Below are 24,321 nucleotides of genomic sequence, written 5' to 3'. Positions count from 1 at the left end.
GCTTTTTCTATCAGACAGAGCGTAGGTGCTCGGTGAAGCGGTCTCCCAATCTACATTGGGTCTCACCTATATACAAGAGGCCACGCCGGGAGCATCAGATACAATAGATGACCCCAATAGGCTCACAGGTGAAGTGTCTCCTCACCTGGAAGAACTGTTTGGGATCTGAGTGGTAGTGAGGTAGGAGTTGTAGGGTCAGGTGGAGCACTTGCAAGGATAAGTGCCAGGACGGAGATCAGTGGGGAGGGATGTATGGACCAGGATGTCCCATAAGAAGTGACCCCTGCGCAAAGCACAAAGTTGGGGGGAGTGGAAAGATGTGCTTGGTGGTGGGATCCTGTTGGAGATGGCAGAAGTCACAGAGAATTATGTGCTGGTTGGTGGGGTGGTAGGTGAAGTTAAGAGGAACCCTATCCCTGGTGGGATGGAGGAAAGATGGGGTGAGGGCAGACGCGCGTGAAATGGAAGAGATGCGGTTGAGGGCAGCGTTGATGGTGGAGGAAGGGAAGCCCCTTTCTTTGAAGGAGGATGACACCTCCTTCACTCTGGAATGAAAAGCTTCATCCTGAAAGCAGATGTGGCAGAGACGGAGGAATTGAGAGAAGGGGATGACATTTTTACAAGTAACAGAGTGGGAAGAGGTATAGTCCAAGTAGCTGTGAGAGTCAGTGGGTTTGTAATGGACATCAGTGGTTAAACTGTCTCCAGAGACAGAGACAGAGATTGAGAAAGTGCGGGACGTATCAGAAATGGACCAGGTAAATTTGAGGGCAGGGTGGAAGTTGGAGAGTATTTTGCTCAGCCAAGTAAAAGAACTGTGTTAACAGCACAATACTGGGCCAATGGTGTGTGTTATTGATTTATCACTCTTACACATTGTTGACATTTTAAAATAAGTTGTTAAGTACAGTGATTGGGATGGGGAGTGATTATCTTTTATATTTACACCAATTGCTTAGAATTTTGCATATGATGTCAAATCACAAGACATTATTTGCTGACACGCCGTATTCTGAAATGCAGCTATGCAATCATAAAGACAAGAAGCAAAATGAGATACATTAATAAGGTCATCAATTCAATATTTTATAGTGACATTGAAAGTCAAGGAAGTATTGAGATGTAAGATCATACGTGTAACATATACTAAGGAGGATTAAAAGATTCAGCAACAGTGAAACAACATTCAAGAAACTATAATTCAATGCATACTAACTGGAAATCTGAAATAAAAACAGAAAATATTGAAAATCATCAGAAGATAAGGCAATATGTGTGAAACAGGAAAAGACCATTAGTGTTTCAGAGTGATGTCCTTTCACATTTTTAAAACATAAAGAAATGTAGTAATTTTCTTTTGAGTCCAAGTTAGCACACTGAGACTGTTCACTGAATTTAAAAGACTGGGTTAACAAATTTATAAATATGAAAGTGGATTCTGAACGGAGGAGGAGAGGAGATGGTGGATTTCACAGAAAAAAAAATTGGATATTCACTGGAAAGTATGGACTAGAAAGATTTTATTATTGGATTAGAAGGGATGAACTGTAACATACTCGTTGATTACTCCTTTTCTTAGTGCTGTTTAGTGTGATTTTGATTGATTTGGACTAGCTCTGCAGCCTGCAGTCAACGAACGACACAGTGCTAAGTTGAACTGAACTGTACTAAGCTGAATATTCCTGGACTGTTTGATGTTTAATATTCTGTGTGTTATTTGCTCATTTTTTTGCCATTTGTGCAATTTGGTCTCTTTTTTTGCGTGTTGGGTGTTTGATGTTTTCTTTCAATGCACATTCCATGGTGTTTCTTTGTTTTGTGGTTGTTTGTGGGAAAGATAACTCTCAGGGTTGTATACTGCATGCATACTTTGATAATAAATGTTCTTTGAATACATCTTCAAATTAAGAGTGTTTGAAGAAAGCTGGAAACATAGGACTATTTTAGTGAGAGACTGATAGTTTTATGTAACAGATTTTCACCTGCGGCACTTTTCTCTGTGCTCTTAATGAATTCAATATTAATAGATTAATTAACACTATTCAGTGCTATATTAAACGCAAACAACAGGAATTCTGCAGATGCTGGAAATTCAAGCAACATACATCAAAGTTGCTGGTGAACGCAGCAGGCCAAGCAGCATCTATAGGAAGAGGCGCAGTCGACGTTTCAGGCCAAGACCCTTCATCAGGACTAACTGAAGGAAGAGTGAGTAAGGGATTTGAAAGCTGGAGGGGGAGGGGGAGATGCAAAATGAGAGCATCTGCTCTCAGGATGAGGCTTTTCATTCTAGGACGAGGGAGATGTCTTCATTTTTTAAAGAAAGGGGCTTCCCTTCCTCCACTATCAACTCTGCTCTTAAACGCATCTCCCCCATTTCACGTACATCTGCTCTCACTCCATCCTCCCACCACCCCACTAGGAATAGGGTTCCCCTGGTCCTCACCTACCACCCCACCAGCCTCCGGGTCCAACATATTATTCTCCGTAACTTCTGCCACCTCCAACAGGATCCCACCACTAAGCACATCTTTCCCTCCCCCCCTCTCTCTGCATTCCGCAGGGATCGCTCCCTACACAACTCCCTTGTCCATTCGTCCCCCCCATCCCTCCCCACTGATCTCCCTCCTGGCACTTATCCGTGTAAGCGGAACAAGTGCTACACATGCCCTTACACTTCCTCCCTTACCACCATTCAGGGCCCCAGACAGCTCTTCCAGGTGAGGCATCACTTCACCTGTGAGTCGACTGGGGTGATATACTGCGTCCGGTGCTCCCGATGTGGCCTTTTATATATTGGTGAGACCCGACGCAGACTGGGAGACCGCTTTGCTGAACATCTACGCTCTGTCCGCCAGAGAAAGCAGGATCTCCCAGTGGCCACACATTTTAATTCCACATCCCATTCCCATTCTGACATGTCTATCCACGACCTCCTCTACTGTAAAGATGAAGCCACACTCAAGTTGGAGGAACAACACCTTATATTCTGTCTGGGTAGCCTCCAACCTGATGGCATGAACATCGACTTCTCTAACCTGCTAAGGCCCCACCTCCCCCTCGTACCCCATCTGTTACTCATTTTTATGCACACATTCTTTCTCTCACTCTCCTTTTTCTCCCTCTGTCCCTCTGAATATACCTCTTGCCCATCCTCTGGGTCACCCCCCCCCTTCTTTCTTCCCAGACCTCCTGTCCCATGATCCTCTCGTATCCCCTTTTGCCTATCACCTGTCCAGCTCTCGGCTCTATCCCTCCCCCTCCTGTCTTCTCCTATCATTTTGCATCTCCCCCTCCCCCTCCAGCTTTCAAATCTCTTACTCACTCTTCCTTCAGTTAGTCCTGACGAAGGGTCTTGGCCTGAAACGTCGACTGCGCCTCTTCCTGTAGATGCTGCTTGGCCTGCTGCGTTCACCAGCAACTTTGATGTCAGTGCTATATTATTTTGATTTATATTATTTCTTTCCTTATATGTGCACTACGTTATTCTTTTTAGCACACTATATAACAATAATCATTACTTCATTGTCACTACTATTATTTAACTATATTTGATATTCTCTGTTAAATAACAATGGCTTCTGTCATTGTACTCTGTATTGCTATAATGTGATATTGCTATTTCATGTAGTTTGTTATTCTGTTCTATATATTGTTCAGCAATAACTATTTTCTATGGCATTTTTTTTGCCAGGTAATGAAAAAAGGTTGTCATTACGATGGCTGAATTCTTAGGAAGGAGCACGAAGTGGGGATTTTCTGGAGAAGTGTGTAGTTCTCATGGGGGGACGATCAGGTAAGTTTACTTACAGGGGGTTGCTAAGGTCCGTTTTACAGCGATGTAGGAACATTGAGAAGTGGACATGTGTTAAGTGTCAGGCAACATGAGTCAAAGTTTGTAGGGTATAATCTGCACAATCATTGTGAGTCCTTCGATTTACTTAGGGAGAGGGTGAGAATTGCACAATCAATAGCAGACATCCCACCCTGCAAAAACTCATTTCAGGGAAGCAGCACCATCAATTTGCGGGAGACTCCCGGAACTTCCGGGAGAGGTGGGGTGTCTGTAATAGAGTAGCTCCTTAGCAGCCAGCCAGCTAGTTTAAATAATGTTAGCTATGCTAATGAATGAATGACACCTGTTAAACTCACCTCAACATGCCTTTTACAATCTTAACCCACCATGGGCAATAGAAAAGTTACTGTTGCAAACAGTGCAGCGAGCAACGCTGTCATTATTTTGACCCCTATTAGGCAGGGGTACACTTTATTGTAGTCTGGGGTGACGTATGTTTCATATTTTCTTTTTTTTTGGGACACTCTCGCTTTTTCTCTTGCTCTCGCTCTCTCTCTCTCTCGCGCGTGCTCTCTTGCTCTGGTCATGCTCTCTCGCGCTTGCTTTCTCGCTCTTGCTCTCACTCTCACGCTCTCTCTCGTGGTTGCTCACTCGCGCTCACTCTCTCACTCTTGCTTTCTTTCTCTTGCTTGCTCTCGCGCACTCTCTCTCTCGTGGTCACTCTCACTCACACTTGCTTTCTTGCTCTCGCTCTCTCTCACTCGCTCTCTCTCTCTCGCTCTCGCGCTCGCTGTCTCGCGCTTGCTTTCTTGCTCTTGCGCTCGCTCTCTCACTCTTTCTCGTGCGTTCTCTCATGCTCACTCTCAAAAAAATCAATTTCCAGGACATTGTATATAATTTGCGGGCATTAGGGAGCCACTATTAATATGCAGGAGACTCCCGGAACTTCCGGGAGAGGTGGGATGTTTGCAATAGTTGGTGATGGATTCTATCACTTTATTGCAGTCGATCCAGAGGTTCTCAAATTTGTTGTAGTCTATTAATTAATTTACAAGAAGTCACACTTGTATGGACAAATATTATAAAGTCCTTGACCATTAACTCTTTGATACCCAAGAGGTTATGGATAAGCCCCCATCACCCAGGACTTGCTCTTTTCTTATTACTGCCAACGGAGAGGAGGTGCAGGATGGAACCTGAAGACACGCAATGTTTTAGAAACACCTTCTTTCTGTCCGCCATCAGGTTTCTAAACAGGCAGTGAACCAACCCATGAATACTACCTGACTATTTTGCTCTGTTTTTGTACTATTTATTTAATTTAGTATATGGAGAATAAATATCATATATATACACACACACACACACGACAGATGCCATAAACACATATAAGAATGGAGTAGACTACCTCCTCCAGCATTTTGTATGTGTTTCTCTGGATTTCCAGCATCTACAGAATCTCTTGTGTTTATGAAAGGAGGACCAGATTTGTATGAAACTGGTAAGCAGCTAGGTTTCTAAATGCAAATATTGTAACAAGGTAAACACAAAACATAAGCACAGATATACTTTATGACATACGTTGTGTCTTCAGACATTGCCTGGGATGGCACATTAAAGTAGGGAACATGAATGGGGGATATGAATTTACTTGAGAGATATCTCATGGGGTATCTGAATGTCAGGTGAAGCTCATTGCATTTCTAGATACAGCAGAGGACGGATGTAGGTAAAGCAGAAAATCTTGTTATCTTGGTAAACACGAGAAATTCTGCAGATGCTGGAAATTCAGGCGCAAAGGGTCTCAGCCCGAAACGTCGACTGTACCTCTTCCTAGAGATGCTGCCTGGCCTGCTGCGTTCTCCAGCAACTTTGATGAAATCTTGTTATCTTATAGCTTTTTTATTGTTGAAGTGATCCCCAGATGCTTCATAGTTTATCAGTTATTTTCTAAATAGTAATTTTTTACGTGCAGATATAACAACTAACTCTGAACAAACCCAGATTCCAAAACAACTATCAGCTGAACTCTTGTTCTTCTCTTTCCCAGTTCTGATAAAGGGTTTACACCCAAATTATTAACATTTCCAGAAATGCTGACTGACCTACTGATTTGTTCTACCAATTTTGGTTTTGTTTCAGATTTGGCAGCATCCGTTTCTTTTTAAATTTATCTCTTTGATTGTATTACTGGTGGGCAGGATCCTGGGAGAATTGACAAGTTGTCAGGGCTCCAGATTAACAGTTCACACAGAATGCAGCACTCCCTTCAGAATTTCATTGGATTCAACCCAAATGCCTTTGCTTATCCTCAACACATACAGCAAGGGTGTTTTGTGTCAATCTAATTTGTTTCTAATGCACATTGGCTGATTAATGGGGCATCATAGTGTGGTGAGAATATTTTTAGTGACCCTCTGCAGCCACAGTGCCCTGAACCAATACCACCTGAAGCAAATCTCCTTTCTTATTTTCCCTCACAATCCTATTCTCCTGCCTTCTCCCCATAACCTTTAGTGCCCTTACTAATGAACCTATCAAACCGCTTTAAATATACCCAGTGACTTGCCCTCCAAAAGCACCTGTGGCAATGAATTCCACAGACTACCACTCTATGGCGAAAGAAATTCCTCCTTATCTCTGCTACAAAAGAACATGTTTCTATTCTGAGCCTGTGCCGTCTTGCCCGAAACTCTCACTATTGGAAACATCTTCTCCACATCCACTCTATCAAGGTTTTACAATACTTGGTAATTCAATAAGATCTCCCACATTCATCTAAGCTCCGGTGATTACAGCCACAGAGCCATCAAATGCTCCTCGTACATTAACCTTTTCATGACCAGGTTAATTCTTGTAAACCTCCTCTTGACCCTGTCCAATGCCAGCACATCCTTTCTTAGATAAAGGGCCCAACATTGTTCACAATATTCCAAATATCTACAAAACAGTGGTGGATACAGCCCAGTCAATCACAGGCAAAGCCCTCCCCACCATTGAGCACATCTACAAGGAGTGCTGCCACAAGAAAGCAGCATCTATCATCAAGAACCCCCATCATCCAGGCCATTTTCTCCTCTCGCTACTGCTTTCCGGTTGGAGGTACAGGAGCCTTCGGTGCCGTATCACCACGTTCAGGAACAGTTACTACCCTACAACCGTCAGGCTCCTGAACCAGTGTGGGTAACTTAATTCAGCTCAATGGTGAAGTGACTCCACAACCCATAGACTCACTTTCAAGGACTCTACAACTCAGTACAATTTATTTACATTTTAAAAGTATTACAGTAGTTGCACGATTTGTCTTCTTTTGCACATTGGTTGTTTGTTAGGCTGTGTTATTTATAGTTTTTCAGAAATTCTATTGTATTTTTTTTATTTTTTGCAAATGCCTTCAAAAACATGAATCCCAGTTATCTGTATGGTGGCACATACATACTTTGATAGTAAATTTACTTTGAATTTTAAATGCGCTCTGACCAATAACTTATAAAGCCTCAGCCTGAGTCACGGTTGTAGTTCCCAATTTAATATGTGACCTACATGTCCTCCTTAAACAAAAACCTCCAACTGTAGGTTTCAGCACCCAGGGAACTTCACCACAACAAATCAATACCTCAGTGATATATCATTTCCTTTGGAGGGGGGAGAGAGACATTGCACTTTTTTTTCTGTCAGTTTCACTGAAGACAATATAAAAGGATTGATTCGAAATACCTTGTAATTCTCAAGCAAGCACAGAAAGTACAACACAAAAGTCAAGTTGATTCTCTGCTACAGTCGTGAGGGATCATTACATCTTTCAGCTGACAGAAGCCCCATCTGCTCTCTCGTATTATTCTTTGCCATCCCTTGTGGCACATCGTGTGGCAACCTTGCCATTTCTTTAGCGTTTTGTCTGTATTATTACAAGACCAAGTTGCTAGCTGGACACTCAACCCAGCCTGGATGGAAGCTGTGCAAGGATCTGGCCAGATTCAAACCCAACACCATTTGCCTCAAAGTCTGTGCTGATGCCACAACACGTCTGGCCGGCTAGTCTGCTCTCTTATGTGATCACAAAAGATAGAATTTTTTAAAAAGGATCGTGAGGCAGTTATTTCCAGTAGATTATTCTTACTCGGTAACAAAAACACAAGAGTTCATTCAGCCTCATCTATTTGTCATACACTTGGAATAATTTACGTGGACCTATCAGCGTACCTTTGGGATGAGGGAGGAAACCAGAGCACCCTGGGGGAAAACCCACGCACTCACATGGAGAATGGACAAACTCTACATAAACAGCACCTGAAATTAGGATCAAACTCAAGCTGCTGAGGCCGTGCAGCAGCCCTAACCTCAGTGGCAGGTTGTCACTCATTCCTCCACACCAGTGAGGCAAGCCATTATCAGGTTGCAGCTATGGGGTCTTGCTATGTGCAAATTGACTGCCACGTTTCTTGTAAGGGTGATTATACATCAGAAATACTTAATGAGCTGTAAAATTTTGGACATCCTGAAAGACATCATACAAATGCAAATCTTTTTAGTTATGCTTAAAGCTGCCAAGCCATTAGAAGCTGCATTTTTTACTGCTTAACAAAAAAAACATTCAATTTATTATTGAATGTAATAACTGCATCCTACTTAAACAGAGCACCTCACTGACTGGGCATAATTGTTACTGCCTGAATGGTGTAGTAACCTTAAGACAGGTTAAACAATAACTTTAAAATGACAAAAATGCAAATGGTTAATAATTACTGCTTTGAATGTGGATATTTTTAGATGTTAGAGATTTTTATTCCACTATTAAGATGGACTTCCAGTAGACATTAAATATTTACTCAACAAATTCAGCAAGCTTATTGGCACTGTACATGAAATTCTTAGACTTATTGATAGGGAGCTTTGTGAAAAAGGAAAAGTTAAACTTTCAATTCTCTAGTAATCAAACATTATTGAAGTATTCCGTGACACATGGCAGAGCAATTTAACTCATGCAAAGAAAATAATTTGTACTTACAAGCTTTTATCATAAAGTGTCGCTGGGATGGGAGCTCTTTTTGAGATCCATGTATCCCTGTATTAATAAGAACAAGATGAATAGAGTGGCTGCATTGGAAATGTGAACCCTGAAGTACCATTTTATTATTCTCTGGATGGCCCACCGAGCTTTCCAGTCTACAAAATAGGAAGAACCCGCCTTTGGTCCTTGCTTTGTACCAGCCTGAGGCAAGACAGCCAGATGAATACATTCAGCTGTCTCCTCATTGCTGGGTTAGAGGCAGGCTCCTGAGTTACAGGAATTCCTGCTTTTCCCCAGCTGGAAAGTACATGTAAGATGAGATCCAACTGTGCTCTGATTGTCCCCAAGATGGAACACTCTCTGACAAGCCATGTCTGGTCTCAGCCCTTCAGTTGAATTAACTGCCAGAAACAGTCTCTGGAAACGAGGAAATCCAGGCAAAATTTGAGATGGATCACGGACATTAAATCAGTTGAAAGGAGCAAGATTAGGGAAATTAATGAACTGAGTTCATAATTGTTTTCAGAAAACAATTCTTTGTAGTACTCACCAAAATAAGCTCCCAGGATGATGGCAGCCACAACAAGACACAACAACAACACAGCTAAGAGCACGTTCAGGTTACGTGCATTCCTGAGTTCTGCCTTTGGTTCAATGACTGGCTGTTTGTCCATCTCTTTACTTAGTTCCATGCTTGCACTGATGACATCGGTAAAGTTTCTGTAAAAGAAACTACCTTGCATTAATAACGGCCCATGATTGGAAAGTGGATTGGCACATTGGATAAATTATGCATTGTTCTGAAGATCCAAATCCATTCACACTATTTGAAAATAATGGTGCTTATAAGGGTTGGAGTCAGGTTGACTTCTTTCAAGAAAGGTTAAAATAGTTGTGGAAGAAATTACACTGAGTTGTATTGGTAGGATTGAGATACAGTACTTTGGAACTAGGAGATGCATAGAAAAAAGCGTACCCACCTAGGTGCTGGCAGCCATGGGATAGAGTAGATTTTTAAGCAGGGGTCATGGGCTATATTTTAAACACATTCCATTTGAAGACTGAAATCTTGATACAAAGTTTGCAGTCATTAGTCCTTCAAATAGCCCACCATTTCCAGATAAGCATCTCTTCTGGTATTTATGGTTCATGCTTAGATCATTGAAACTATTCTCCTTGGAGCGATAGAGGTGTATAAGATGATGAGAGGCATTGATCATGTAGATAGCCAGAGACTTTTTCCCAGGGCTGAAACGAGGGGGCATAGTTTTGAGGTGCTTGGAAAGAGGTACAATGGGGATGTCAGAGGTGAGTTTTTCGCACAGACAGTGGTGCGTGTGTGGAATGCACTGCCAGCGAAGGTGGTAGAGGCGTCTTATAAGAGACTCTTACATAGGTGCAGTACATGGGGCTTAGAAAAATAGAGGGCTATGCGGTAGGGAAATTCTAGGCAGCATCTAGAGTAGGTTACATGGTTAGCACAACATTGTGGGCCGAAGAGCCTGAAATATGCTGTCGATTTCTATGTTAATGTTCTATGTTCTATGAGTATCAAAGAGATAACTAGTTTTATCACTCAAGTACTGAATTTTCATTGTGTCCTGTGCACCACATTTTCAAAAGACGGTTAATAACAGAGGAGATCAGGACAGATAGTGAAGGCAGGAATATGGACAAAAGAATCAAAAGAAAGATTAATGGTGGAGACATCAAAGATACATTAGATCTTCCAACAATTAATTGCCTTGGAGGAAGTGCAGAGACTATTTATGGGATGAATTTGGTTATGAAAGAATTGTTTTTATAAGAAAAAATTAAATGGATGCTCCATGAAATTTAGGAAACAGAACTCATTGAAATAAACAAGATCTGGAGGAAGATTTGATATGGTAGATGTTGAAAGGTTGTTTCCTCTGTTGGGGGAGTTTAGGGGCTAGGTGCTGAAGTCTGAGCTGTGGAAGAATTCTTCCCCCGAAAGATATGAATCTTTGGAATTCTCTGCTCCAGCGTGTTGAAGCTGTCCAAGGTTAGAATAGGCAGACTTTCAAACTTTAGGGGAACCAAAAGATTTGGAGACCTGCTAGGAAAAAAGAGATTGAAGCCAAGATCAGATCAAACATGGCTATATGGAATAGTGGAGCAGGCATAATGGGACTGTGCTGCCTTCTCCTGCCAAGCCTCATGGGAATTGGTCAAAAAGGTAGACTTAGACTTCTTGAGATTTCGACACACATGCACTTTTCCACACAGATTAGAGCACAGGAGCAGGGACCCAAGAAGATTCTCCTCTCCTTATCCCATTGTCAATATGGGACCCAACCACTGCCCTGATAGTGAACTCTCCCTTTCTCTTTCAGCCATTGTCATAACCACCCCATCTCTAATCTACCTTTCCTTTCCTGACTCCTTGACACATTGTTGCTGGGGAAATCTAGATCGAACTCTCCTGTCTGAATTCTCTGTCTGAATATCCCCAATCAGGTTGCAGCTCGGCATGGAGCAGTTAGGAAGACCCATTAACATCTAAAACAATATTCCCTTGTTTTCAAACTTGTACAGAGACTGGTCTCCACTAATAAAAATCAGAGGATAAAGTTTATCCCACATCAAATAGTTGCCTTGTTAACATTACATCTTTCGCCCTGTAATTTGCTATTAAGTGCAAAATCTCCTCTCATTATATCCTTCAGTGAACTGAGTGACAGCGTCTTTGGTGCCACAAATACCACAATAGCCTCACAGTCTGGGATAATTTATCAGCTGTTTCTTAACTGCTGTGATTGTAAGGAATGCTGATTTAATTTGAGATGTGGTTTATTACAAATAATGGAGGGTGTGAGTGGGAGATTGAGCCGAGATCACATCTCTGAACTACTCAAGCTTGATCCTCTGTTGAAGGTCCCTTCATGTTAAATTCTACCAAATGACTCAGAATTCATATTGTTAAGTGAGATTCCCAGTAAGAACAATGTTTAAGATTACTGACTACTCATGAGCATTTTCAGTAGCAGAAAGAGGAAAGTTATTCCAAGCATCAAATGCCATATAATGAAGTTTAAAATGCAGTGATTAACAGCTCTGCTCCATTCACATTGAAAGTGAATTGTATAGCTCCAGGTCTGAATTGACTGGATTTAAACCAACCAAGCTTGGTTTAGACTCAATATTAGTTGGAAGCGTAGGTCAGGGTTATCTTGAAACCCTGAGGATATTTGTCATTTAAGTGCAATACACTATCACATACATTAGGTCAATGTGAAATTGTCTTTATAATTTCCCCCTGATGAACAGACTCTCAACTACAGACTTTTATAGCTTACAGTATAACCTTGCTTGCCAGATACATTTCTCGCTTTTCAACTAATCCCACAAAATAGCCACAGTGAGACCAAAACATAGATTCAAAAGGCAGTAAGCTTAGTTTCTACTGAGGGAATATGTTTACATCTCATCAATGGTTAACCACAGTAAAAATTATTTTCCGAACTTTGTGGTAGGTAATTAGGTGATCACAGAGATTTGCACGCCACGAACGACAGAAAATCTTCCTTGCTTTTAAAATAACCTACCAGCCAGTAATTAAATCTGAAGAAACATAGAAGGAAAAAGAGCAGCCCATTAATGAGGTGACAGGAGTTGACAAACCGGCTCCCTTCTGTGTACAAATCTTTAACTTCCTTTTCTAATGATTTGCATTAAAAATGCTTAAAATTTTGTTTTGATCACTAAAGTTTGCCATCATAACCACTCACTTTCTGCCTTTATTGCTTTCCTGTTTTTGCACACCTCCCTACCTCTCATCCCTCCCTTCCTTTCACCCTCTCCTCCCTTACATGGTATCCCTCTTCATTAACATCTGCCTCGCCTCATCTGTCCCCCTCTCCATTGTTACCTACTTCCTACAACTTCTGCCCTCATTCTTCTCTCACCTCCTCCCATATTGTCCTCTACTCCTCCATTCTCCAGGATCTTCTCCCCAATGCTTTTCTCCACCAGCTCCCAACTAAACTCAAGTACAAATCGCAATGCCATAGATCAAAACACCCTCAACCTGTAAAATTCACTGCAGCCCAATTCAACACAATTGAAATTCATTTTCAGATCACTTAATTTCAAGTACTTCTACAAATATACCACAGAGAGCCTTCTGACTGGCTGCATCACCATCTAGTATGGAGGGAGGGGGCTACTGCACAAGATCAAAGTAAGTTGCAGAAACTTGTAAAATTAATTCGCTCCATCATGGGTACTAACCTTCGTAGTACAGTATCCAAGACACCTTCACGGAGCAGTGCCTCAGGAAGGCGACATCCACCATTTAGGACCCCCACCACCCAGGGCATGCCCTCTTCACACTGTTACTGTCAGGAAGGAGGTACCAAGGCCTGGAGGCACACAGCGACTAACAGCAGTTTCTTCCCCTCTACCATCTGATTTCTAAATGGACATTAAACCCATGAACATTGCTTCACCTACTATTTTTATTTTTGTTTTTTGAACTGCTTATTCTAACTTAACTATTTAATAGACATATATATACTTAATGTAATTTAGTTTTTTCTCTATATTTATTTATCATGTATTGCATTGCTGTAAATTGTATTGCCGTAAAGTTAACAAGTTTCATGACATATGCCAGTGATATTAAACCCGATTCTGACTTTAATCTCAATTCCTGTTTGCTTTTTCTTCCTGTATAACATTCGATAAGCTATTCCAAATGACCTTATACAGTTATTCTACATTCATAGAGCACACACAGATATTACAGTTTGCTTTTTAATATATTGCCCAGCAGCCATTTACACATTTAAGGAGACCGAACGGTAGTAATTATCCTGCTAACTTAGTCCACTCATTTAAAATAAGTTTCCATGAAAATTCCTGCGTACAAACCTGTTCCGTAAGTAGAATGTGTGACAGCAACTGGATCCAGAACATCAAATGGGTGAAGCTGCACTGTGACACAATAACCCACTAATAACAACTATTTACTTCAACAACATGAACTAGAGAACTGACCTGTATTCAATCTGACTCTCTTTTACTCATTCACCAACTCGCTGACATGAATGCTCTCCTTGCTGCCCAGTCCCAGGAAATCTTCCTTTTAAACCCCAGTGGGAGTGGAGCTGAGCAATCACTGAGCACCTGCCAGGTACCACGGAAACAGTTAATCTTTGTTCAAACCAATAGGCATGAGGAAACCCACTCCTTACCTGAGTCAGATCAGTGAAAACAATTGGCCAACATACGCAAAATGAATTGTTTGCCATCACAGTACATTGGGTGGGCTAAGGTGCCTTGAGATTGCAATCTGATGCCTTGATAATGTACATGGATACTGAGCACAGGAATTCTGTGCCCTCCAGGCCTCAGATGTGATTAGGGAGGGGGGATGGGGAAGAGAGGGACGATGAGCTAAAATTCAAGGCAAAACAGGGACCATAGCTAAATTCTGTTTCTCTGGTGGTTGCGGATTTTACACCGTTCAGCCTCTTTAGCAGTTTTATTTTGCCCTCAGCCATTAGGATTGAGTGCCTCTCCGTTCTCTTCCCAGTTTTCTGACAGCAGTGGAAAGCAGTTGGTTCTCAAAAGGAGACACCGAACCAGCACTGTTATTAGCTGGCTTAAGGTGTATTTAAACTCACTTCTGTGTTTTTTTTCCATCCCTCTCCCCTTGAAGCAAACAAACCCACTAATGTTTTCAAATTGCTCTTAATAAACAAACCAAAATTACCATTCTGCCATTTTGTCTGTCTTTTCTGCAACTTAACTACAGTTTTTGGAGCCTTTCTTTCAGAATATATATTTCAGTAAAATAAGACACAGATTTCCATTCATCTATCATAATATTCTATAAGAGGGTAGGGTGAGTCCTCTGTTACAATCCTGAACATGCACTTTAATTATTCAAGCTGGATAATAGTAACTCTTCTCCAAGTAATGGGAATAAGGCAGCTGACAGACATCTCACTCTTAGGGGCACCACTCTTCATCTCTCACATGTTCCATTTTGCTGCCTGCAGGTTGTCAGTATTGTGTGTGAACTGTACATGAGAGGAGGTATCAGAAGTCTACCTCACCTCACCTCTTTATTCAGCCTAGAATGTGGTACCAAGCATCCAAAGATTACTGGAAAGTTTTTCTGGAGATGAAAAGTATATGAGGTTGATTATGAGGCGCTTGAGAGGAGAATTAACATCCCATTGTTTGTGCTGCTGCTTCTAAGGAATAATCAGGATTAGCAGCCATATCTGCTATACTGTACCTTACTGTCTTAATCATTACTGATTTTACGTTATAATAGATAAACTACAATATATATTTAGTATTGTGTAGCAACTCAGTATTAATGTGGACTAAGGTGAAGAAGTACCTTATTAAGTCAAAAAACTACAGAGAAAGTCTGAACCAGGAACATGTGCGATTTGTAGATTGTGAAGGTCAGAGATTGTGTTGGGGACTTCACAAAGCGAATTAATTTGTAGATGGAAGATGATGGAGGAACTAAACCCTCACCACTGGAATAATGATGGTTTTGGAAAGGACAGCTTCTTCCCCAGACTTCCGATCAATCACCTGTTTCACACTCAATCCCATTTGAGCTGCCATGTTTGCAACCCTTAATTCTACCTCTTCGTTTTTTTATCTCTTTCACATTTCTCATTGCACCACTATACAGTACACTGTTTAACTGATTTTGTGCTTGTGTTCATTGTTCCATCTAATATTGCCACCCTAATGCATTGTGATCTTCAGGTGAGGAAATAATTTCATTGCACACTGGCATACATGGTTATAAAGTAATCTGAAAGGCTGGAGTGGGTTACATGAAAAACCCTCATCTGGAGTAGCTGGTTCTGAGAAAGAGAACAGGGCTGATACTGCTGAAGGTATAGTAGTGAATGAAGGATAGCTCAAGATGTGTTAGTTACTCTATTAAGTTCAAAGGAAACAATGAGTCAAAGAGAGTGGGTAATCATGCAGAGGATCTGCAATCAACAGAACACAGCAAGAGAAAAGAAACCTGCACCACAGCAGCCCAGATGGTGAGTTACTCATTGCTGCTTTGCTAACACCCTGAATGATTTTGTGGAGATTCCTGCCCCTGCCAAGCTGATGTCTTGTAACATGTCACTTTGACTCAGGAAGTGGCAAACGCAAAAAAAACAAAATCATGCAAAGTTGGCCATATCCATTTTGCAAGTAAAGTCTTTAAAGAGTTAAGAAGCAAATAAAGATCTTGCTTTTACATTGCACCTCCCACAACCAAGGGATTATAGCGTTAAAGCAATGAATTACTTAATGTCTGCTGTCAACGTTTACTCTTGATAAAGGAAGCTAAGTATCCACTTACTAAAGTCACACTGTGTTTTTTACTTTGAAGCCTTCTTTTTAAGGGTGGAGTTTCAAACAAGGCACCGATCTCTCTTCATCTCTCATCAGGTTTATCGACTGAGTTACTGACAGGTTATTCCTAATGACGTCCAATCATAAGATTTTGCAATTAAGAGTTATTCCTAGCTCACGTGGGGGCTGGATGTTTAAGTACCAGGAGAATGTGATATCTACGTCAGGGGTCCCCAACCTTTTTTCCTTTTTTTGCACCGCAGATCGGTTTAGTATTGACAATATTCTTGCGGACTGGCCGACCGGGGGGTAGTGGTGTTAATCACGACCGGAATATAGGTGATAAATCAACTATAAGTCACTTATAAGTGGCTAATACACTCAATTTCGTTTCTAAAAGGGTTTATCTAACGAATTTAATATTAAACACACAGTGCATATTTTCCTCGCATGAATATAGTGGGGGATGGAGGGGGGAGGGAGGGGGAACATTGACTCAGACCATGAGAGGCCTGCGTCGGGCATTTTCATGCCTTACAAGGCACATATTGGAAGTCTGTGTGGGGCACCACTCGTCGCACAGACACTAGAGCAGTGTGTGATTAAGTGCCTTGCTCAAGGGCACAAACACGCTGCCACAACTGAGTCTCAAACTAGCAACCTTGAGATAACTAGACGAACGCCTTAACCACTTGGCCACGTGCCCATAGTGAATTATAGTGATAAGTCAATTATAAGTCACTTATAAGTCAATAGCATCATAACATTTTAAGTAACATTTGGATATTAAACACACAGCACATATTTTCCTCGTATGAACATATAAAATCATTGCCACACACCAATATCGCTGAATCAGTGGGAGCCCTAGGCTTGTTTTCCTGCAACAAGACGGTCCCATCGAGGGGTGATGGGAGACAGCGATACTCGAAGGGGGTTCTTTATGTCCAGTCTATTCCGCAACTTAGTTTTCGTTGCATTCATTGCAGAACACCCCGCTTCGCAGAGATATGTTGGAAATGGAAGCAACTGTAATGGTAGCCCACTAACCAACACATGTCACCCTAAATATATCCCATATACTCTGACATGAGGAATTCTGCAGATGCTGGAAGTTCAAGCAACACACATCAAAGTTGCTGGTGAACGCAGCAGACCAGACAGCATCTCTAGGAAGAGGTACAGTCGACGGTTCAGGCCGAGACCCTTCGTCAGGACTAACTGAAGGAACAGCTAGTAAGAGATTTGAAAGTGGGAGGGGGAGGGGGAGATCCAAAATGATAGGAGAAGACAGGAGGGGGAGGGATGGAGCCAAGAGCTGGACAGGTGATTGGCAAAAGGGATATGAGAGGATCATGGGACAGGAGGCCCAGGGAGAAGAAAAAGGGGGAGGGGGAAAAACCCAGAGGATGGGCAAGGGGTATAGTGAGAGGGACAGAGGGAGAAAAAGGAGAGAGAGAGAGAAAGAATGTGTGTATATAAAATAAATAACGGATGGGGTACGAGTGGGAGGTGGGGCATTAGCGGAAGTTAGAGAAGTCAATGTTCATGCCATCAGGTTGGAGGCTACCCAGACAGAATGTAAGGTGTTGTTCCTCCAACCTGAGTGTGGCTTCATCTTTACAGTAGAGGAGGCCGTGGATAGACATATCAGAATGGGAATGGGATGTGGAATTAAAATGTGTGGCCACTGGGAGATCCTGCTTTCTCTGGCGGACAGAGCGTAGGTGTTCAGCAAAACGATCTCCCAGTCTGCATCGGGTCTCGCCAATATATAGAAGGCCACATCGGGAGTACTGGACGCAATACATCACCCCAGCCGACTCACAGGTGAAGTGTTGCCTCACCTGGAAGGACCGTCTGGTGCCCTGAATGGTGATAAGGGAGGAAGTGTAAGGGCATGTGTAGCACTTGTTCCGCTTACAAGGATAAGTGCCAGGAGGGAGATCAGTGGGGAGGGATGGGGGGGACGAATGGACAAGGGAGTCGCGTAGGGAGCGATCCCTGCAGAAAGCGGAGAGCAGAGGGGGAGGGAAAGATGTGCTTAGTGGTGGGATCCCATTGGAGGTGGTGGAAGTTACAGAGAATAATATGTTGGACCCGGAGGCTGGTGGCATGGTAGGTGAGGACCAGGGGAACCCTATTCCTAGTGGGGTGGCGGGAGGATGGAGTGAGAGCAGATGTGCGTGAAATGGGGGAGATGCGTTTGAGAGCAGAGTTGATGGTAAAGGAAGGGAAGCCCCTTTCTTTAAAAAAGGAGGACATCTCCCTCGAACTAGAATGAAAAGCTTCATCCTGAGAGCAGATGCGGCGGAGACGGAGGAATTGCGAGAAGGGGATGGCATTTTTGCAACATACTCTGATTCTGTTTCCCATCTGTTAACCAGTTTTCTATCCATGCTAGTGTGTTATCCCCAATGCCATCATTTTAATTTTGCACACTAGGTCTGATGTGGAACTTCATTAAAAGCGACTGGTCCTTCCTTCACAATTCTACCAGTTATTCCCTCAAAAAAAGATTCCATAAATTTATCAAACATAATTTTCCTTTGATTGTTGATTTTGCCTTATCTGGATGACTTTTTCTGAGTGTACTGTACCGTGATTCTAGACTCTATCATTTCTCCTATCGTTGAAGGCAGGGCGACCAGTCTGAAGCTCCCACTCTTCTCATTCCCTCCTTTTAAAAATACTCTTGAAAGAAGCTGAATTGCAAAACTATAGGAAAAGGAGAAAAAGGGTTGTGGGGTGGCACTTGTTGCGGTGTGTAGAGATGGAGTGGAACTTGCTATGCTGCTCTTAAAGAAACCCAGCATGATTCCTAGGGGCCAAATGGCCTCCTTTTGCACTATTGCCATTCTACTCCATGTTTCTGTGAATCTGGCCCAGTAGAAATCAAAAGTTAGACCCTGCCATTAATGTCTGAAGGCACCTTACAAATGCATTATGCACAAAGTTCAAAGTACATTTATTATCAAAATATGTATATGTTATCACATACTATCCTGAGATTTATTTTCTTGCAGGCATTCACAGTCAGTACAGAGAAACATTATAGAATCAATGAAAGACTACACACAAAGACAAATGACCAAAGTGCCAGAGAAGATGAACTGTACAAATTCCCAAAAAACCTAATAATAAATGAATGAGTAAATAAATATTAAGAACATGAGTTGTAGAGCTCTTGAAAGTGAGTCCATAGGTTGTGGAATTAGTTCAGTGTTGAGGTGAGTGAAGTTATCCATTCTGGTTGAGGAGCCTGATGGTTGAAGGGTAATAACTGTTCCTGAACTTGGTGGTGTGGGACCTGAGGCTCCTCTATCTCCTTCCCGATGGCAGAAGTGAGATGAGAGCATGGCATGAATGGTGGGAGTGCTTGAAGATGGCTGCTGCTTTCTTGTGGCAGTGCTCCTTGGAGATGTGCTCATGGTAGGAAGGCCTTTTTCTGTAATGGACTGAGCTGTATCCATTACATTTTGTGGGTTTTTCCTTTCATGGGCATAGGTGTTTCCATACCAGGCCTTGATAGTCAGAGGATATTCTCCCATAGGTTTCAATAGGTATATTTAATGTCAGAGAAATGTATACAATATACATCCTGAAATTCTTTTTCTTCACAAACATCCATGAAAACAGAGGAGTGCCTCAAAGAATGAAGACAGTTAAATGTTAGAACTCCAAAGCACCCCCCAGCTACCCCCCCCGCCATGCACAAGCAGCAGCAAAGGCAATGACCCCACCCCACCCTCACCAGCAAAACAAGCATTGGCACCCCCCACCGAGCACTGAAGCATGCAGCAAAGCATCAATAAAGACACAGACTTGCAGTACCTCAAAGGCTACTCGTTCACTCGGTAATTCGACATACCATATACTCTCTCTCTCCCTAATAAGGGAAAAAGAGGTGCCCCCATTTCACAGCAAGAGGGGAGACATAACAAACAACTCGCTGGTTATGATGTTAAAAGTCTGTTGCGTCATCCACTGTGCATCTGTAGGAGTTTGTCAAGGTTATGATAGAAAAAAGGGAAGAGAAATCCATGAAGGATCAAATAGGGAGTAACTAACAGCTTGATAGAAGAGATGGGTTTTAGTATGGATCAGAAAGGATAAGAAATGGAGGAGGTCATGAAGAAAGTTTCAGACCTAGATGATGGAAATAAAGTGACCAGTGATTAGTGTAAGTATATGAAAAGCAAAGGCAAAATAGGTCTGAGTTTAGAACACAGAGCCTGCTGGGTTGTGAGGCTGGAGGTAGTTACACAGAGGAACAGTACCACAACTGGTAGAGCTGCTGCTTTACAGCTCAGCGACCCTGATTCAATCCTGACCTCTACTGCTGTCCCTGTGGAGTTTGCATGTGCTCCCTGTGACAGTTTGTTTTCCTCAGATGCTCCAGTTTCTGCACACGTCCTAAAGAGATGTGGATTGGTTGGTTAACTGGCCACTGGAGATTCTCCCTAGTGAAAATGAGTGGTAGAACCTGGTGGGGGGTTGAATTTAATGGGAATATAGGGAGAATAGGTTACAGGGACAATTAGCGAGGAATAGTTTTGCTCTAAAAGCCAACATAGAGTCAATGAGCTGAAAAGATCTTCTATGACTTCAGGAAATAGGAATTTCTGACAGGAAGATCCAAGAAGATGAAGGCATGTGAATGTAAATCCTTAAGTATAGTGGAAAGGGTGAGTGATGGGAAGGGAAGTTTGGATGAGTTGAAGCCGAATGGAGTTTGGGTGGGTGATCATGAGATCATTGGATCACCAGTTCTAGAGGTAGAAAAGAATGGTTGAACGTTTCAACAAAATTGAGCTGAAGTGGTGTTTTGAGGTGGATAATGTTAAGTGGAAGTAGACACTCCTTGTTACATGGATCAAGATGTGAGATTGGAAGTGGCAGGTACTGGGGCTTACAGGTTCAAAGGAGCCTGGTTCAGTATTACATTCTAAAATACATGGTATTGGTATTGGTAATAATAATGTCTATTCTGCATCCTTGTTGCAGCTTGAAAAGATCTCATTACAATTAGCAAGGCCCACGGTGAACAATTATTTCCTACTCTGCCTTGCTCCGTACTGACCAAACTTTCTTAACTGGAGTGCTGACATCATACTTGCCTAAAATAGAACCCCTTTTTCATGTGTTTCATGACACAGGTCATTTCTAGCTGCTACCTCAATTAAGTGAAATTCAACCTAATTAAAATCTTAAAAATTAGTTTTTAGAACTTGTTTTCAAAGACCAGAAACCCTGATATTGTTCATTTTTATACTGAAATATCTGAAGTTATTGTAGTTATTTTAAACAATTAACAATATTATTTTAATAAAAACTGAAAGCCCCTACAGTTAAACTTTTTCCACTGGTATATGTTCTAATAATTTTTTTTCCATTGCAATCAAATTGTGGAATAGACGCTATTGAAATATTAATACCGGTGTCATAACTTTTACAATGAATGATAATATTGACAATGACAGTAAAACTCAATGATTGACACTAAGATTAGTGTCTCTCGCTGTCATTGACCAGTCGCAGTTATCCCAACTTTCCTTCAAGACATGGTATAATAATGTGTATCACAATTTGTAATTCATGAAGGAACTTCCTTCATCAACGTACTGAGGAGAAAGCTTATATTTGTCAACAACCTGCCTTTACAGTTTCAGTCCTCCACTGATCAGAGGCCCAGTTGGAGCAGGTTTCCACCTCTCAATATGCTCCAATTGCTGTTCATTAATGTCAAGCTTTAATCACAACTGCATTATTTTCACATCCTCATCGTCTTTAAAAAACCTTTTCTCAACTTTCATGCAAATTCTCAGTCTTGCCTTTTTTAACAGAACAGGAGACCATTTGCCTCCTCCAGCCTATGCAAGCTCTCAGAAAGAATTACCCCTTATTTGCCCCAGCCTGGATCTCATTTACATTCAAATGGGACATTTTCAAATATTTATCCACTTCCCTCAAAGAAGTTGTTATTAACTCTACTGTGTCAATATCAGGCTGGAACTGGTGTAATCACTGATGAATCCAGTAGAGAATTCAGGGTTAGCCTCTTTACTAATTCAAGTATGAAATGCACTTCACACAAAATGCTGGTGGAACGCAGCAGGCCAGGCAGCATCTCTAGGAAGAGGTACAGTCGACGTTTCGGGCTGAGACCCTTCATCAGGACTAACTGAAAGAAGAGATAGTAAGAGATTTGAAAGTGGGAGGGGGAGGGGGAGATCCGAAATGATGGGGGAAGACAGGAAGGGGGAGGGATGAAGCTAAGAGCTGGAAAGTTGATTGGCAAAAGGGATACAGAGCTGGAGAAGGGGGATGATCATGGGATGGGAGGCCTAGGGAGAAAGAAAGGGAGAGGGGAGCCGAGAGGAAGATGGAGAGCAGGCAAGGAGTGATTGTGAGAGGGACAGAGAGAGAAAAAAGGGGGGGGGGAATAATAAATAATTAAGGGATGGGGTAAGAAGGGGATGAGGGGCATTAACGGAAGTTAGAGAAATCAATGTTCATGCCACCAGGTTGGAGGCTACCCAAACGGAATATAAGGTGTTGTTCCTCCAACCTGAGTGTGGCTTCATCTTTACAGTAGAGGAGGCCGTGGATTGACAAATCACAATGGGAATGGGACGTGGAGTTAAAATTTGTGGCCACTGGGAGATCCTGCTTTCTCTGGTGGACAGAGCATAGGTGTTCAGCGAAACAATCTCCCAGTCTGCGTCGGGTCTCACCAATATATAGAAGGCCACACCGGGAGCACCGGACGCAGTATATCACACCAGTCCACTCACAGGTGAAGTGTTGCCTCACCTGGAAGGACTGTCTGGGGCCCTGAATGGTGGTGAGGGAGGAAGTGTAAGGACATGTGTAGCACTTGTTCCACTTACAAGGATAAGTGCCAAGAGGGAGATTGGTGGGAAGGGATGGGGGAAACGAATGGACAAGGGAGTCTCGTAGGGAGCGATCCCTGAGGAAAGCAGAAGGGGGGGGGAGGGAAAGATATGCTTGGTGGTGGGATCCCGTTGGAAGTGGTGGAAGTTACGCAGAATTATACAGTATGTTGGACCTGGAGGCTGGTGGGGTGGTAGGTGAGGACAAGGACAAATGCACTTACTTATTGATTAGCTCATACAATCATAGATGCATGGAAACTTCGAACGCAGGCAGAACTAATCCAGCTCATCATTTCCAAGCTAGTTAAAAAGCACTGTTCAGCCTACTCTCACTTCCTACCACTTAGTATGTGGCCTTGTACTGTGTGTTCTGGACCTTGAAGCTCATGCCTGGATTGTTCTTAAATGCCATGAACATTTCTGCCTTTACTAGACTTTCAGAATGTTCTCCTCAGTTCTCCATAATCTAGCTACCATTCACTTCAAAAATAGTGAAATCTAGTCAAGGTCATTGCTCAAGTACAAGCACAGAAAGCTTCCATGCACCTGGGCCATGTAGGTTCAGGCAGCCATATAGAACATAAACTATAATGGCAGACAGGGTGGGCAGGCAGGGGGGAAACTAATGCATTAGTGCAAAAGAAAACATGACCAGGGACTGGTCCACGACAGAGCGATAGGTGTTCCATAACTGAAGTAGGGTTAGGGTTGTGCAAGTTCTTGCAGATGATTGTAGGAAAGAATCTATTACTAAACCTAGTGGTGTGGGAAGTCAGGCTTCTGTACATCCTGCTTGAAGGTAGCAGTGAGAAGGTGGCATGACCTAAATGGTGGGAATCTTTGATGATAGATACCAACCTTGAGGCGGAACATCCTGTAAATGCTGTCGTCAGTGTGCTTGTAATGGACTAGACTGTGTTAATTTCTCTCTGCAGCCTGTTATGTTCCTATGTGTGTGAAATGCCTTACCAGACCATGATGCAACCATTCAGGATACTTCCAACAGTGTACCTGTAAAAGTTAGAGTACTCAGTGACAGACCAAATTTTTTTTTAGATTATGAGAACACTCAGTCCTCTTTTATTGTCATTTAGAAATGCATACATGCATTAAGAAATGATACCATGTTTCTCCGGAGTGATATCACAGAAACCAGGACAAACCAAAGACTAACACTGACAGAACCACTTAATTATAACATATAGTTACAGCAGTGCAAAGCAGTACCATAATTTGATGAAGAAAAAACCATGGGCACGGTA

General features: G+C 42.2%; 1 protein-coding gene across 6 annotated transcripts in view; it reads right to left on the bottom strand.

The window, feature by feature from the left end:
• LOC134337256 (uncharacterized) overlaps positions 1-13,905 on the bottom strand; it is a 107,188-nt gene extending 93,283 nt beyond the window's left edge. For 5 of the 6 annotated variants that reach the window (XM_063032108.1, XM_063032111.1, XM_063032113.1 and 2 more), the window contains exons 1-3: positions 13,830-13,905; positions 9,358-9,527; positions 8,805-8,861 (exon numbers count right to left, since the gene is read on the bottom strand). In XM_063032108.1, coding sequence (XP_062888178.1) covers positions 8,805-8,861; positions 9,358-9,499 — 199 coding nt within the window. In that variant the 5' untranslated portion in view covers positions 9,500-9,527; positions 13,830-13,905. Of the gene's footprint in view, positions 1-8,804; positions 8,862-9,357; positions 9,528-12,376; positions 12,474-13,829 lie in introns of those variants that run through there. The other variant, XM_063032109.1, reaches the window with a different exon arrangement.
• Between the last annotated feature and the right edge of the window lie 10,416 nt (positions 13,906-24,321).

This window comes from Mobula hypostoma, chromosome 24, assembly GCF_963921235.1.
Source record: "Mobula hypostoma chromosome 24, sMobHyp1.1, whole genome shotgun sequence".
In the NCBI taxonomy this organism is placed as follows: Eukaryota; Metazoa; Chordata; class Chondrichthyes; order Myliobatiformes; family Myliobatidae; genus Mobula; species Mobula hypostoma.
This window is presented reverse-complemented; position numbering and strand designations above follow the sequence as displayed.